Here is a 14,111-nt window from a genome sequence, read left to right as displayed (position 1 = left end):
ACCTTAGAGATCATCCAGTCCAACCGTCCCTAATCTCCCATTAAACCATATCCTTAAGTACTTCATCCACCCTTTTCTTAAACACATCCAGGGATGGGGACTCAACCACCTCCCTGGGCAGCCTATTCCAGTGGCTGACAACCATTTCAGAGAAGAAATTCTTTCTAACATCCCACCTGAATCTCCCCTGACTAAGCTTATACCCATTTCCTCTTGTTCTGTCACCCAACACTAATGTAAAGAGCCCTTCCCTCACCTCCCCACCATCCCTTCTCAAGTATTTGTAGGCTGTAATCAGGTCTCCCCTCAGCCTCCTCTTCTCCAGGCTAAACAGCCCCAACTCCCTCAGCCGCTCCCCATAAGTTTTATTTTCCAGCCCCTTGACCAGTTTAGTCGCCCTTCTCTGGACCCGTTCCAGGAGCTCAATATCTCTCTTAAAGCGAGGGGCCCAAACATGTATATGTGTGTTCAACTTAGTTTCTAGCTTCTAGGTGGGAAAAAGTGAACATGTTTGAAAACCAATTCTAATTTTCACTATGGTGCTAAGTAGAGATAGTTCCAACAGGTTTGGAGTTTGCTGTGAAAGGACTCTAAATATTTTTAGCAGTGGTAGAACTGCCTAAATTGGTGTTTTATCTCTCTCTGAATCCTTTGATGCGCTGTACCATAGAGGACGACACTACCTGGATTAGGTTGTCTGCAAGCAGGCGTGATGGAGTGGATTCCGTGTTTGGGGGGCTTTGTTTTTCAGGGGGATTTCAGTGACAGGGAAAGGTGCTGTTCTGACAGATACTGAAATCAAATCTTTCCAGCTAGCCACAAAATAGGTTCTGTATCGGAAGTTCAGGCTGCTTCTTTCCTCTCCCAAGAGGGACCGGAGATTTAATTCTCCCACTCATTCAAGCCTCCTACCTTCTCAGCTGGCCTTTCACACAGAGCTAGTCATGAGCTTTTTAGTTTTAATCATGAGGTTGAATGGTCCACTTGGAACTCGGCTGAAACTGTAAATGCGTTTCATGCACTCCGAAGAGTCATCACATGAAAATGGTTTGGGACTACTGCCAAGCCAGGCTGAATTTGAACTGGTGACCCACCCTCCACATTATATTCCCAGTATCATCCATCATCTAAGTCTGATGTTGAAATCTGGCGTTTTCAGAGGTACTTTCAGCATACTAAATATGCTTCCAAAGTTCTGGAAGCATATTTCTGCTTCTGCTCCTGGGTTTCAGCCATTCAAAACACTGGCATGTTCTCTGCTCCCTCTAAATGCAGGTGGGGATGGACTCGCCTAACAGCCAGTTAGAGAAGAAACTGCATAACTTTTAGCTAAACTGTTCTGTTTTGTTTCTTTTTCTTTCTTAACAGGACCCAACAGCTGCATCTATTTCGGACAGAGACTGTGATACCAGAGAGGGAGAGACTGTAGCCATGAACTATAAGCCATCCCCGCTTCAAGTGAAATTAGGTGAGTCTTTGCTGATGGAGAGTGAAAAGACTGAACCCAAAATCTGAAGTACAGTGAAGTGCTTGTGGGATCATATGCAGATCTCCATGCGTGTGGCTGGCCATGCTGGCTTGGCTCAAACAACTCAGAGAGCAGTTTTGTCTGTAATTCTGCTGCTCAGGGGACTGTCATATAAACATGAAAGGACCCTGTATCTTGGGCTGTGGTAGAGGAAGGAAGCTGTGCCTTGAAAGGGAGGTATAGCTTTTTAAACCTACAGATTTTTATCAAGCTAAGATCAAGGCATGGCCAGATAAAGAATGAAGATGATATAGAGGGACTGTAAAAAGAAGGGAAGATAGAATAGCTGGAAACAAAAGGGAAAGGATCAGAGACTTGGGCCACTACCAGGAAAAGACAGAGCTGTGTTACTGTGAGATGGAGGGCTTGTAGGTTTGTAAAGGTTCATATAAAAATACTTGTGCTATTTCTGAGCAATATTTTTGAAGTTCTGGAAGCAGAATCATCCAATTAGCACAATACACTGCTTCCTCACAAGGCTGTTGCTTACAGAAGACAGCAATCCATACATGGCTGTCGTGCCTTCAAAACCTGAGCCTCTATTGCGCCACACAGCCTCAACAACCTGACAAGTCAAAGGAACAATGTGCTTTTTGCGCAGAGCGTGGATAAAAAATGGGAATTTAAATCTGGAAAATTTCCCGATGGGAGCAGGAAGCAGTCCCCCCTCAAATGACATTGAGAGGATGCTGCTAGAGCTGGTTGGGGGTGACTGTGCCATGTTGGAGAAGGCACTGAGAGAAGTGGGTGCTTAGATGTTCAGTGGAATAGCTCTGGCCCCTACCAAATAAGTGACAGGATAGGTCAGCAGACAGCTAAGGTTTGAAGAAGATTTGGGAAAGTTTGGGCATTGGTGTGTTATTACAAAGAGATTATCTTGATAGGTAGGTTCTACCCAAGGACCTGCAGTACTGCAAATGCTAGTGTTGACCTCATTTATAAGAGGAGGCTTAAAGAAACACAAGGAAAAGGCTGGGGAATGCTTGTAAAGTCTCTCAAGTTTCCGCTTGAGTATGTGGTAAATTGAATAATCACACAAATGTGGTCATAGCAGTGCAGAAAGGAATGTCACAGAGTAGACCCGGAGACGGCAAAGGAAAAGAGTGTCATTGAATAAGCAAGATGTTGCTGAAAGAACAACTAGGAAAGAGAAGACAGAAAGTTGCATATGCAAACACAGCAAGATTATGCAGCAATGTGGAGGACCTTGAGCTACTGATACAGGATGTGAACAAGCGCATTAGGATAGTAGATCTGTCCTGCAATTGCAGTCATGAATACTCTAAAACCAGTGGCTGCTTTTCAGGAAAAGGCAGGGAGCAGCAATATGTGTCAATGACAGCACAACTCACAGTTTGGTAAAAGATGATCACTGCCAGCATGCCATATGCCACTAGGATCCTTCTTCACTGCCAAGAGAGTTCTGTAATGTTATTAGAGAGACAATAACTACTACAATAGTTGTTTTGGATAGTTTAACATCAGGAATCAGGTTGGACAGCAATTAATACTGTTATTGATAAGTCTGAGATATTCTTGCATTTCTAGGCAATAAAAATATTCTCCAAAGATTCGCTAACATGACAGGAAATGGTGCTATTTTAGACTTGGCTTTGGTAAGTCATGAGGACGTTATAGGAGATCTGATCATAGGAAATAGACTTGGATTCAGGGATAACGAGTTCAATTCATTCAAATTAAACAAAAAGATAATTTAAGATAGATCTGTAACAAACCTCGGTTTTATAAACTTAAGTGCTTAAGCAAAGCCGGTAGATTTAGAAACCCAGGAACTAAAACCACGTCAGGTAGTGTTGAAGGAGAAAGTATCAGAAGAAAGGACGTTGCTAATGGATTTCTCCAACAGTCATTTAATTTATATGTTCATTAATGACTTTGATACAAAAAGCAGGAGTCGGCGAAGAAAATTTAAACATAGCGTATTTGGGAGACATCAGTGCAACAAAGTCTCAGAAGTACCACAGAGAAAAAAAAATAGAAATGAGAAAAATAGGACAGAAGAAACTCAATCTGCTGACAACTGGAATTTGCCAACTGGAGGTGACTAAGGAAGAGGAAGGCTGTTACGTTAGTTGATTGTAAAGTAACTATTACAACGAACTAGTACATGACAATACGCCATAGTCACAGTTCTTCAGAGCTTACCAGGTTTTTTCCAAGGATCAGATACAATGGAATGATTAGTCTTTCTGTCAGAACTTCTGCTTTTGCACATAGGGAAAATTGTATTTCATTCAGCCACTGCTGAATGGTATTACCCATCAGTAAAGAGGCAAAGGGAGGAATTGGAAGTCTGAACAGTTTTTGCATTAGACAGAGGTGTGCCATTGCCAGGACCTCCTTTCCAGCCACTGCTGTTGCCCAATGAATACTCAGTGCTGACCACAATATGCTTATGAAGGTACTAGTGGGTGAAACCTACCTGCTTAAGAGAAATTGTCTTGGAAGGCTGATGAACATCTTCCTGCCTTGTCTCTAGAGAGAAGTCAGCTCAGACACCTCTCTCTCTGCCTGTGGAAACAACGTGCCTCTTTAATGAGGTGAACATATATCTAGTGGCGTTTGAATTGACCCTCCACTCTTAGCCATACCCAGATGAGCTCTAGGTTACTTGGGCCAAAACGAGATAGCCAGTGTAACATGCCTTTAATCCGCAGCAGCTCCTGCGGCTGTTTTTCTTAAAATCTGCCCAGCCTTTACCATTTTCAAGCAGTTTAATGGCTCACATCTCCCAGGCCTGGCCTCTGTTCCTCGAAGTAGATTTTTTTGGTCTCTTCTGCATTAAACTTTTCAGGATTTAGGTTGGTTTTTCTCATCTCTTTAAGGCTAGACAAAGTTAAGGTAGTACATAAATGCTCAATAGCTCAGCTGGCAGAGCCATTGTTGGGGATGGTAGTGACTAGGGTTTTAATCCTATTGCAGGTTTTCCATATGGATAGTGGCATTTTTCACTGTTAAACGAGAATCAATTGTTCAAATGTCAAATGCTCCGATGGAAGGTTGATAAATGTCATTTTTCACTCTGTGAAGATTCATATATAAATCTGTCATATGTGCTTGCTGGAAGCTTGGTTCAAGTGAGCTCAATTAAATACCAACCCAGCATGAATACAACTTCTGCTTCCAGAGGCCACAGTGATTGAAGTGTGACAGAAAGAGTGTGCTGTGCCACACGCACTGAACACAGATTTATCCTGTTGCTTGAACAGTTTTTTCCTTGGTTGTTTCTCCTCCTCGGAATAAATACATTTGGCCATGTGTTTGCTTGGAGGGTCAGTTGGATACAAGGAAAACTTCACAGGTGGCTTATATTTCTAGTGACTTCCTAAAGGCTACACCTGATTTATAAGTGGAAGAGTAAAACATTTAGTTTGCTGCTGAGGTCACAGCAAAAAAGAGGAGAGCCTCACACCAAGGGGAAATAACATCTCCCAGTTCATGTAGTTTATCCTCTTAAAACCTTATTGACATTATATCCATATTAATTATGTATTTCTAACACTCTCGCTTTGTCTTTCTGTCAGGAACTGTAAGGCTCAGCCGTGCTTCTTTATTTCTTTCAAATCACTTGATAAGGAGGCTCCCGACAGCACTGCCGGGGGGAGCACTGGGTGTACATTAGTGCTTAGGAGATGTCTCCAGCACATCCTTATTAGGAGGCATATCCAGATGGAGCACATACCACAAGCCTTTTGAAAACAGAAGAGAGTTGTGATAAGGAGAGAGGGAGGAACAGAGTAATCCCAAAGTGTAAATCTCAGGGGCTCTGTATCCACTGGAAGGCAACAGATCCTCGTGGGATCCCCAGGAGACGAGATATTATTTTAATGAAGCTTATGCCATCTGTTTTTCTACTTTTGCATTTTTAATTTCCCTTCTCTGTGCTGAAATCCCCATCCAGACAGTCTGTCTGTCTTACCTAGCAGTCAATGATGTGACAGTTTGTGTTCAAACAGAATGGGCAACGTGGCAATTGTTAGGAGTGCTGCAGAACAGGCCACAGTGGTGATGAGGGATTGTGGCAGTGGCATCTTCATGAGCACATCCACCACACCAGGAGCTTGACAGTAAATCTCCCACATCGCCGTCTGCAGATGAGTATGTGGGTCTCTCAGACAGGCAGGCACTCATAGCAGCCTTCATCTGTCTGAGATACCTGTTGACTTGGATGTAAGCACCTCTTCTCCTTGGACTAGATAGAGAGTGAGGCACTGTTCCTGGAAGATTGTGCAGTGAGGCGCTTAAAAGTATGTGAAAAATGAGCGTCTAAGCTAGGCAAACTGAGTCCCACCTCAAGACTGAGTGAGCTACATGCAGATGAGGTCTCCTGACATATGACCAAGAAGAAGCCGAGTTCATATTGATGCGGGCTTTAAAGCGTTTACAGTTTTTATTTTTGATTTTCTCTGCAAAGCTTCTTGTAAAAAAATGATCCGAATTGCAAATGTGGCAGATAATATTCCCACTTTCCTTGCTACTGTTTTGTTCCCCTCCCAGCTTAGATCTCATGCTGGTATTTATCTTGATACCAAAAGCACAGTAGCTGATACTAGTTGGCCCCATAAGGAGAAGCAAATGTCACAAAGTTGCCTTTGGTGTAAGCTGCTGTAGCTCAATTATATATAATCCACCAGCCTAACCAGAAACTTTCCTTCCTTCAAGAGGCAGGAAGCTGTTGTAACACTAAGGGAGCAGAGCTATGTCTTTAATTAATAGGATAGGAACACTTTCCTCCTGCCAGCTACGTTGTAGGATGTTGCTTTTTTTCTCTAGGAGACAGTGCAGATGCCTCTTAGAGCAGGTCAGCCACAGCCCAGGAACTGCTGGGAAGGAAGTTCGGCTCACCAGGTGCCTGGACCTATAGATAGGATGAGCATAAAAGTCTCTTGAGTCACTCCAGCCTGGCCTTTTGTCTTTCTGTATGACAAGAAGGAGAAGAGAGCAAGTGAACAGCCATAGTGGGGCCGGAGCCAAGCAGATAGCTCAGAGAGAGGTGAAGGAAGTCTTGGTAGAAAAAGTCATTCTCTGATAAATAACCATAGTGCCCATCCTCCAAGGAGGGATCTCAGATGAGATCACCAAGGCTTCTTGTTTGCTTCTGTGTCTTCCTGTGTCAGTCCCACCTCTCCATCTCAGAAAGTATAAACATCCTAAGATTTTACTCGGTGACAGCAGAGGAGTTCATACCTGTCCTCCACAGTCTTTATCTGGGGATCAGAATTCTTCATGAAGACACCAATTAGGCTCATCCATTTCTAAGTACTGCATTATTTTAGTTGTGCTATTGGGTTAATTCTTGCTTGTTGACAAACAAGATTCTCAAAAACCTCAAGCAAGTAACCGGAATGATGGTCACTTAGAGCAAGCAACTCTGGTAGGAGTAAAACAGCGGCAGAATTCCCATTTCAAGGAAATACAGTATGTTGTTCCCTGGTGTGATTGACTGGGATAGAACTGAGGGTCTAATTTATGACTGGGTCTCATCTTGGCGGAGTCTGAAGTGAGCAGCAGAGATAATCCATTTGGGGACAGAGGCTGAAGACACAAGCTGTGGTGATAGCTGCTGCCTTCCAGCCTGCTGCTGTGCATTCATGGCAGATAATGAATTGCTGTACAATTAGGGAGGAGTAGTACTGGGAATATCAGTCAATGAGCTGAGAACTACAAAGCCCTCAGGGTTCAACATGACAAAATTGGTGCATTTCTGGTTGAAACTTTACAGATGGTCTCTAATCCTGGTAAAGGGCAGACTGGCTTTATCTTCCCATGTGGCTCCTGAGACCGATCTTACAATTGTTGTAGTTATTTAACCCCCTTCTTCTAGTGTTGGTTGTGGGTTCAGAACTTGTTCTAAAGCATCTCTGTCGAAGAGCCAGAAAGTGCACAGCAGAGCATCCTATCCCAGTGCTGTTCAAAAGGATGCCTCGCTCAGAGATCCCCTTCAGGGCTGCTCTTGCCGCAGGTCAAGATGAAAACCTGGCACTGGGAGCTGCAGTCCCAAACAGAGCAGGCAGCAAGTGTCTTGCGTGGGCTGAGTGGCTCAGTACCTGACTGCATCCATGGCTCCTTTGCTGCGTTATCTGTTCCCAGTCTGCTTTATAGCTCGTGACTTCTAAGCTTTTCATCCAGAAAACAGAGTAATAAGGGAAGGTTGTAGCAGACTGGACAAATCAATGCCATTAATGTATCCTTTTGTCAGTGTCTCAAGTACTGTACTATTCCCAGTTGCTCTTCTGTAACAAGGCGATTAATGCTAATTAGGTACGGCAGCTGTTGTTTCTGGGAAGAAGCTCTGTAGGTAAATTAGGGAAACATTTTATAAAAAAGCTGTAACTCTTAAGCTAGGTCCCCAGGTTCCAGCTCTATTGACAAAACTGCAGATTTCCGTATCCGTAACTGTTTGCATGGCGACCTCAAGTGACATCATTACCTTAAGTGCACAAAGCCATTTTCCTCCCCTGGGAGCACCCATTTCCTTGAACACAGTCTGTGCTTTGTGCAGAGGGAATGAATAATATGGAAGCCAGAGTGTAGTGGCAATATAGCACTGCTATTGATTTTCTTCATGAAGATAGAAGGGCAGCCTACCACTCGGAGGTGTCCTGGGGCTTGGGAGGAATTTATTTAAACATTATTTCATGTGTTATTACTCTTTCCATTTATAAGAGAAATTGCGTACACAGATTTATTGCAGCATCCTTCCTGTAGGATATCTCCAGGCTCTTTTTGGAGCGGATGAGAGAGTGAACAGCTGCATCACGTTAAGGGCAGTTGGGCTGTCCGCAGACAGCAGCAAAGATGAGGGCAGAAAAACAGTTGTGACAGACATATTATTGCAGATTAGTTAGAGAAGAAATAGAAGGGCGGAAAGGAAGAGGTGTGTGAGACACTGTAGCTTAGGTAAACAGTAAAGTCCTTAAGAGAAAATGGAACAGAGCAATTCACTGGAGTTCAGCAGAGAGGTCTGGGCAGGAGGGAGTGTGTAAGGGGGTGAGATGGAGGGAAGGGAGATACCAGTCAGCAAAATCGCAGGAGCAAAGCATGAGCACATGAATATGAGCATGATGTGGCACCATGTTCACCAGATGAAGCCAATCTTGCTGTCACTGCTGTTTGGTTGGTTTGTTATGCCACCCCACCAGGGCTTTACTGGCCTTTCCCAGCCCTCCACCATCATATTGTGTACTTCTCCCGTGACAAGTTACTGGGTACCCACGCACCTCTGAACCGCATAGACACACACACATTCACATCTTGTGTTGCACACATCGCTCTTTGCTGATATACCTTCAGATAAAAAGTCTCGAAGGAGGAGACTGTAAGGTAGCTGAATCATTTTGTTGGGCATTTTCTGGGCATCCTTTAGGCACTCCAAATTTGTGCAGTACCTACAGGTCTGGTAGTCTAGGAAGGAGAACTAAGCCTGAAGATCTGCTTCTACACGAATCATTTTACTTTGTAATGAGAATGGGCCAAAGCATCTGGAGTCTGAATGGGGGTTTTGTGCCTGAAGCAGAAGCCCAGAGCTGCAAATTACAAGTTCTCCACTTTGCCCTGACCCACCATAATCTGTCACCTCAAATATGAGAAGCAGCTCAGAATGTTGTGAGACAAAACAAATCAAGCAAATTATTGAGATTCTCTTCTTCCAAAGGAAGGAAGGATTCAGTAATTGAAGTAGTGATGAGAATAAAAACTACCTGGTCTAGCAAAGCTTAACCCCAGCAGGCAGCACCACAGCAGTGATAGGCTGGTGGTTACACAGTACATATTACTCTCATCACTGTTTTCTATGAAATATGTAGAGAGCTGGTTTGAAAGAGAGTGTTGTCCCCAAAGGTGATTTGTACCTTGTTCCTGACCTTAAAAAGACTAACACTAGCTGAGTTGACAAGGCTACCTGCTCAGATGTTGGGGTCTTTGTCAAAATCAACACAGAAAAGGGCAATAGTACTGTTTTCTGGCTTCTCAAAGCTCCGTGGCCTTAAATGTGGGTTCCGCCTGATCCTCTGGTCCACCACAGGGGAACATTTCCCCAATTCTGAATGACCCAGGTGTTACTATTTCTGTAATTCCTTCTGATGTCTCCACAGGTAGATGAGTTTCTGCATCGCACTCAAGGAAGCAAGTAGAGCCTAGTGTAATTAATGTAAACTGACTCCAGAACAGACCACAGCATCTGCGGACTGTATTACAAGATTTTTTTTTTAATGTGTTTGATTTATTAATGATGACCCTTAACCTGTACCTGATGGTTAACCGAATTTGCTCTGACTATTCAGTGGGGTGGGCTCCACCCTTGTCTTCTCTGTGCTGCACACTCAGCTCTTAGCCAGCAAAGGTTACTGTCTGCTTTTTGAGCGTTGGGGCTAAAATGCTCTGTCAGCAGATCAGGCTCTATTAAGTAGAAATAACACACACCTCTCAAAGGGAAGGGATTTGTGCTGTTACAGAAAGTTCGCTGCAATTCTTGTATTTAACTGCTGTTCTTAGGCACAGAGGAAGCTCATAGCACCCTGAAAACTTTATGTTGCCTCTCTGAGATCTTAAAGGATCCTTTGGGGACTCAGAGCTGAGAAAACCACAGAAAGTTTGGTGTGCCACAGCAGGAGAGCAGAACAGATGAGGATGTCATCAATACTGTGTGCCTGTCAGTAGCAGGGTCCTTGTTACGTGAGGTGATCTTGGATGCAGACCTCAACTGAGCGTGAACAGAGAAGCATCCAAGGAGCTCTTCTCCTCTGAACCTGGGACAGTCTTGGCTCTGAGTACAGCAGACAGTGTTACACTCAGCTGTGCACAGCAGAGCCCCAGTGTGCCAGGCCCAGCAAGTGACACAGCTAAAGCACCACCTGCATGGCCAAGCTCTTAAGGTGGCAGTTAGGGAGATGTACCACATGAAATGGTGGAGAAGAGGTAGGGTGGAAGCAGCATCTACAAACTAAGCGCAACTTTTGCCTAGTTAGAAACAGTCAGACTTCATCATGTCCATCAGTTTTGGTTCAGAGGTCTGGGGAGGAGCAATTCCCAAAAGCAGGAGGCAGCACATGCGGTTCTTCATGGAGGGAGGGCTGACTGAAGCAGGTCATGGAGCAATATGGGCCTATGCTGTGCACACGCAGAAGAGGCCATTGCCTAGGTTAGCAGATTGGCAGAAGCAGCTCTACTGCAGCTTCAGGTATTGTCAGCATCTCATCTTGGGGTCAGAGGTACCACCAGCATCTTACGCCAATCAACACCACTGCATTATGGAGAATTTTTAGGAACAGGAATTAAGCTACAGTGAAGATGGTGGGACTAGCTGTGCAAAGAAGCTTATTTTTGGATCCTTCTTTTAGGATCTTGCAAGCCCTGGCTGGGACTAAGAGGGAGCTTTACCTGTTCCCTGACAGTCATTTCACCCTTGGCAGTAACAAGGCAGTGGCCTCTCCAGGAAAGACCACAGCCCACACCAGTCACAGCCTTGCTCCTCTGCTATGTGCAAAAAGCCTTCAGGCACCTCTCCTCCTTTCCTTTCAAACCTCAAGCTTTTGGCACAGCGATTTTCTCACTCTGCTTGGCAGTCATTCTCTATAAAGCAGGTCTCACTGAAGAAAAATAAAGCTGTTTTTATAGATGACACATATTTACCAATATAAGATTTTATTTAAGAAGTTGTAAAGTCACAGCAGTAATTGGACAGTCTGATCCCATTTCTCCAGTTGTTAAACACAACTATTGTTCAAAAAGCTTTAATTACTGCCTGAATCATGGCTGAACAGCTTGTGGTGAGGGTATGCGTTTATTGCATCATTCATGGAAATGAGACATCACAGTCTAGTACTGTGCAAAATAGATGTAATCTCCTTTTTGAAACTTATTCCAGAAGGAAAACGAGGAACTGTTCATCAGGTATTAAAACATTTGAGCATTCCCCAAACCCTCTTTCTAAAATAACATATAGAAAAAGCATGTCCCACAGACAACATTTACATCCTTTCTCCAGGTCCAGTTACAAGGGGAGAGGTGGGGTAACGAGTCCGTTCTTGGCAGATAGATCCAAGTCTTCATGTATTTGCTCAAAGAATCATCTCCAGCTTCTCCTGTGTTACCTTTGCGATCTGTTCACCTCTGTCTCCAGCCTCAGTGCAGTATGACTAGTAGATATGACTAGTAGACCCTGTTCTCTACACTCTGCTTTGCAAACTCCTTCTCTCCCAGGCTTCCTCCTTTCTGTATCAGTGAAATCATCCATCCTCACTTTTTGAGACTGCATAGCAGAGCTGTGGCTGACTCCTGCCTTCCTCTTCATGTCCCTTTCACCTGTGAACTCTGCCCAAATCTTTTTCTTCTCCTTTTTCTTTTCTTAACTTTGTGCCTCTTTTTTCTGTCTCACTGCTTACCTTGAGAAGAGCTTGAATTGCTTCAGCCTAAGCCTTTGTGAATGGGAAACTGTTTCAACTCTCTGTCTTGTAAAGGACTGCTGTTTATGGCACAATAAAATAAATCCTCTACAGGGTTTTAAGGCAATTCTACTGTAAACCCAAAACCATCATGTTGTTTGCAATAACTTTGATTTTTTTTTCTACCTTCTGCTCCAAATGCGAGACACTTTTTCCTGTTCACTTTTTCCAAACAACCTACATACTCTCTTTTTTGCTTACTGCTATGAAATTGATACAATCAAATCAGCAGGTGTTGGTATCTTTTGGAGGAATGATGCAGTTCTTCTGTCTGTTTCAGTAGTCTGAAGCTCATAAGCTTAAAAATGCTTTCTGCCATGAGTAAACGATGAGCTGGCTATGAGGAGAAAGTTTAATCAGTCCAGGTGTTTCAGGGCTGCAGGCTGCTGGCAGCCCCTTCGCTGCAACAGAGCTCCCAAGTAACACGAGCTGCTCCGTGCCAGAAAACAGTCCCTCTCGGTTTCCTGTCACTACTTGGCCCAAAAGTAAGAGCAGATTTTCAAAAGAAAGATTTGCCATGATTTATTTTAAATACCGGTTTTAGGACTAGGAACTTGAGGTGAATACTAAAAGCGAGACAATTGTACTTTGTATAAGTTCATCTGAGAAACCGTGTGGGACATATTAAATGACACTGTGCTAAAAATATGTCTTGAACAAGGCTAGCGTATTTAATATTTAAAGCGATGCTGTTAGGCATGGGTAGTTTGAGTCCAGATTGGAGGTTGCTTTTAAAATTAAGATTTTCAGTATTTGTTTAAAATTTTTAAAGAAAAAACAAGTATCTTAGGCTTAAACTCCCTCGTAAACCCTAGCACTACTTTTTCTTGTAAGTTCACTAAAAGAATATGTAATTGGTTGTTCCAAAACTGTTTACAAATTCATGTCTATTTTGCAAGGTATTTTTGGCTACAAAAATTTGGGGAGCTGAAGTCACATAACAGCTGTGCCTTTTTTAGCTACAGACTTTCAGCCAGAACATGGAAGAGTCAAGTTCAATTCCTTTTTCTGCCTGAATGCTTTAACTACTGGGCTGAAATGTGGCTTTATGTAGCCTCTGATCTGTGGGGCAGGGGTGCAGCAAAGTTTCAAAGTAAAACACTTTAGTATTATTGTGACACTTTTCTGTGCAGGCAGATGTTATGTTTTCAGTTCCTCTCAGCTCACATAGCCTACTCACTTCTGCCTGTGTGCAGAAGAGCCGCCATACACGACAGTCCATAAATTTGGCTTTGGGTCCTTTGGACAGTCCTTTGGGTTTTGCTGTCCTTCATTGAAAGGGGATGATCAGTAACACAAGGAGGTGATCCTAGCTCCTTTGTTGCCAGTGCTCTTCTTTCCATCTGCAATTAAACATTCATGGATACCCTAGAGCTTCCACCTCCCTAGAAAGTAGTGTCAGGACCACATTAGAAAAGGCTATGGCTGCTTTAAGTCTCATTGACTAGGTTGAATTGAAGCATTTCCAGGGGGTCTACAGGTCACTCATCTGACCTAGAACCAGGCTATAATCTCCTCTGCTTCAGAGGAGAAGCTTTCTCTCTCCTTTGCAGGGCAGAGAGAGAAAGCAAAAAGGGCAGGAATAAAGGGGGAAAAGACAATGCAAGCTGTCTGCTTTTTCCTGGTAATGACCATCAGATGAGAGATGACCAGGATAATCTTCAGAGTTGTAAGAAGAGTGGAAAGTCTTCATGTGAAACAGCTTCTGTGTTGGGAGGAATGATATCAACATGCTTGAGTTGGCAGTAGATTCCCTGTAGGATCTAGTGGGTACTTCACTTCCAACCTGTTTGTTTTCTCACCTTAGTCACTTTAAGGAAATCTTTTTTCACCATAAGGACAGTCAAGCACTGGAAAGCTTTTCCCAGAGAGGTAGCGTCATGTCCATCCTTAAAGGTTTGGAAATCTGACTGAATAAAGCTCTGAGCATCTCAGTCTGATCCTGTAGCTGATCCTGCTTTGAGCAGGACATTGGGCTAGAAAGCTCCTGAGGTCCCTTCCAATTTGAGGTATTCTGTGATCCTGTTCCTAGTTAGGACTCCAGTTATTTTTTTATATGTCATATACTTTCTACTCGCTACTGAAAAAGCTTATTTAAGTCCTATCTAGTTATTATCTTG

General features: G+C 43.5%; 1 protein-coding gene across 4 annotated transcripts in view; it reads left to right on the top strand.

The window, feature by feature from the left end:
• The window catches only part of FAM219A (family with sequence similarity 219 member A), a 104,790-nt gene that overhangs the window by 65,115 nt on the left and 25,564 nt on the right, over positions 1-14,111 (top strand). For 2 of the 4 annotated variants that reach the window (XM_086629263.1, XM_086629262.1), the window contains exon 2: positions 1,369-1,425. In XM_086629263.1, coding sequence (XP_086485389.1) covers positions 1,369-1,425 — 57 coding nt within the window. Of the gene's footprint in view, positions 1-1,368; positions 1,469-14,111 lie in introns of all 4 variants that reach the window. The other 2 variants (XM_086629261.1, XM_086629260.1) reach the window with 1 other exon arrangement.

This window comes from Tauraco erythrolophus, chromosome Z (genome assembly GCF_009769465.1).
Source record: "Tauraco erythrolophus isolate bTauEry1 chromosome Z, bTauEry1.pri, whole genome shotgun sequence".
NCBI lineage: Eukaryota > Metazoa > Chordata > Aves > Musophagiformes > Musophagidae > Tauraco > Tauraco erythrolophus.
The sequence above is the reverse complement of the archived record's forward strand: the minus strand, read 5'-3'. Positions and strand labels throughout refer to the sequence as shown.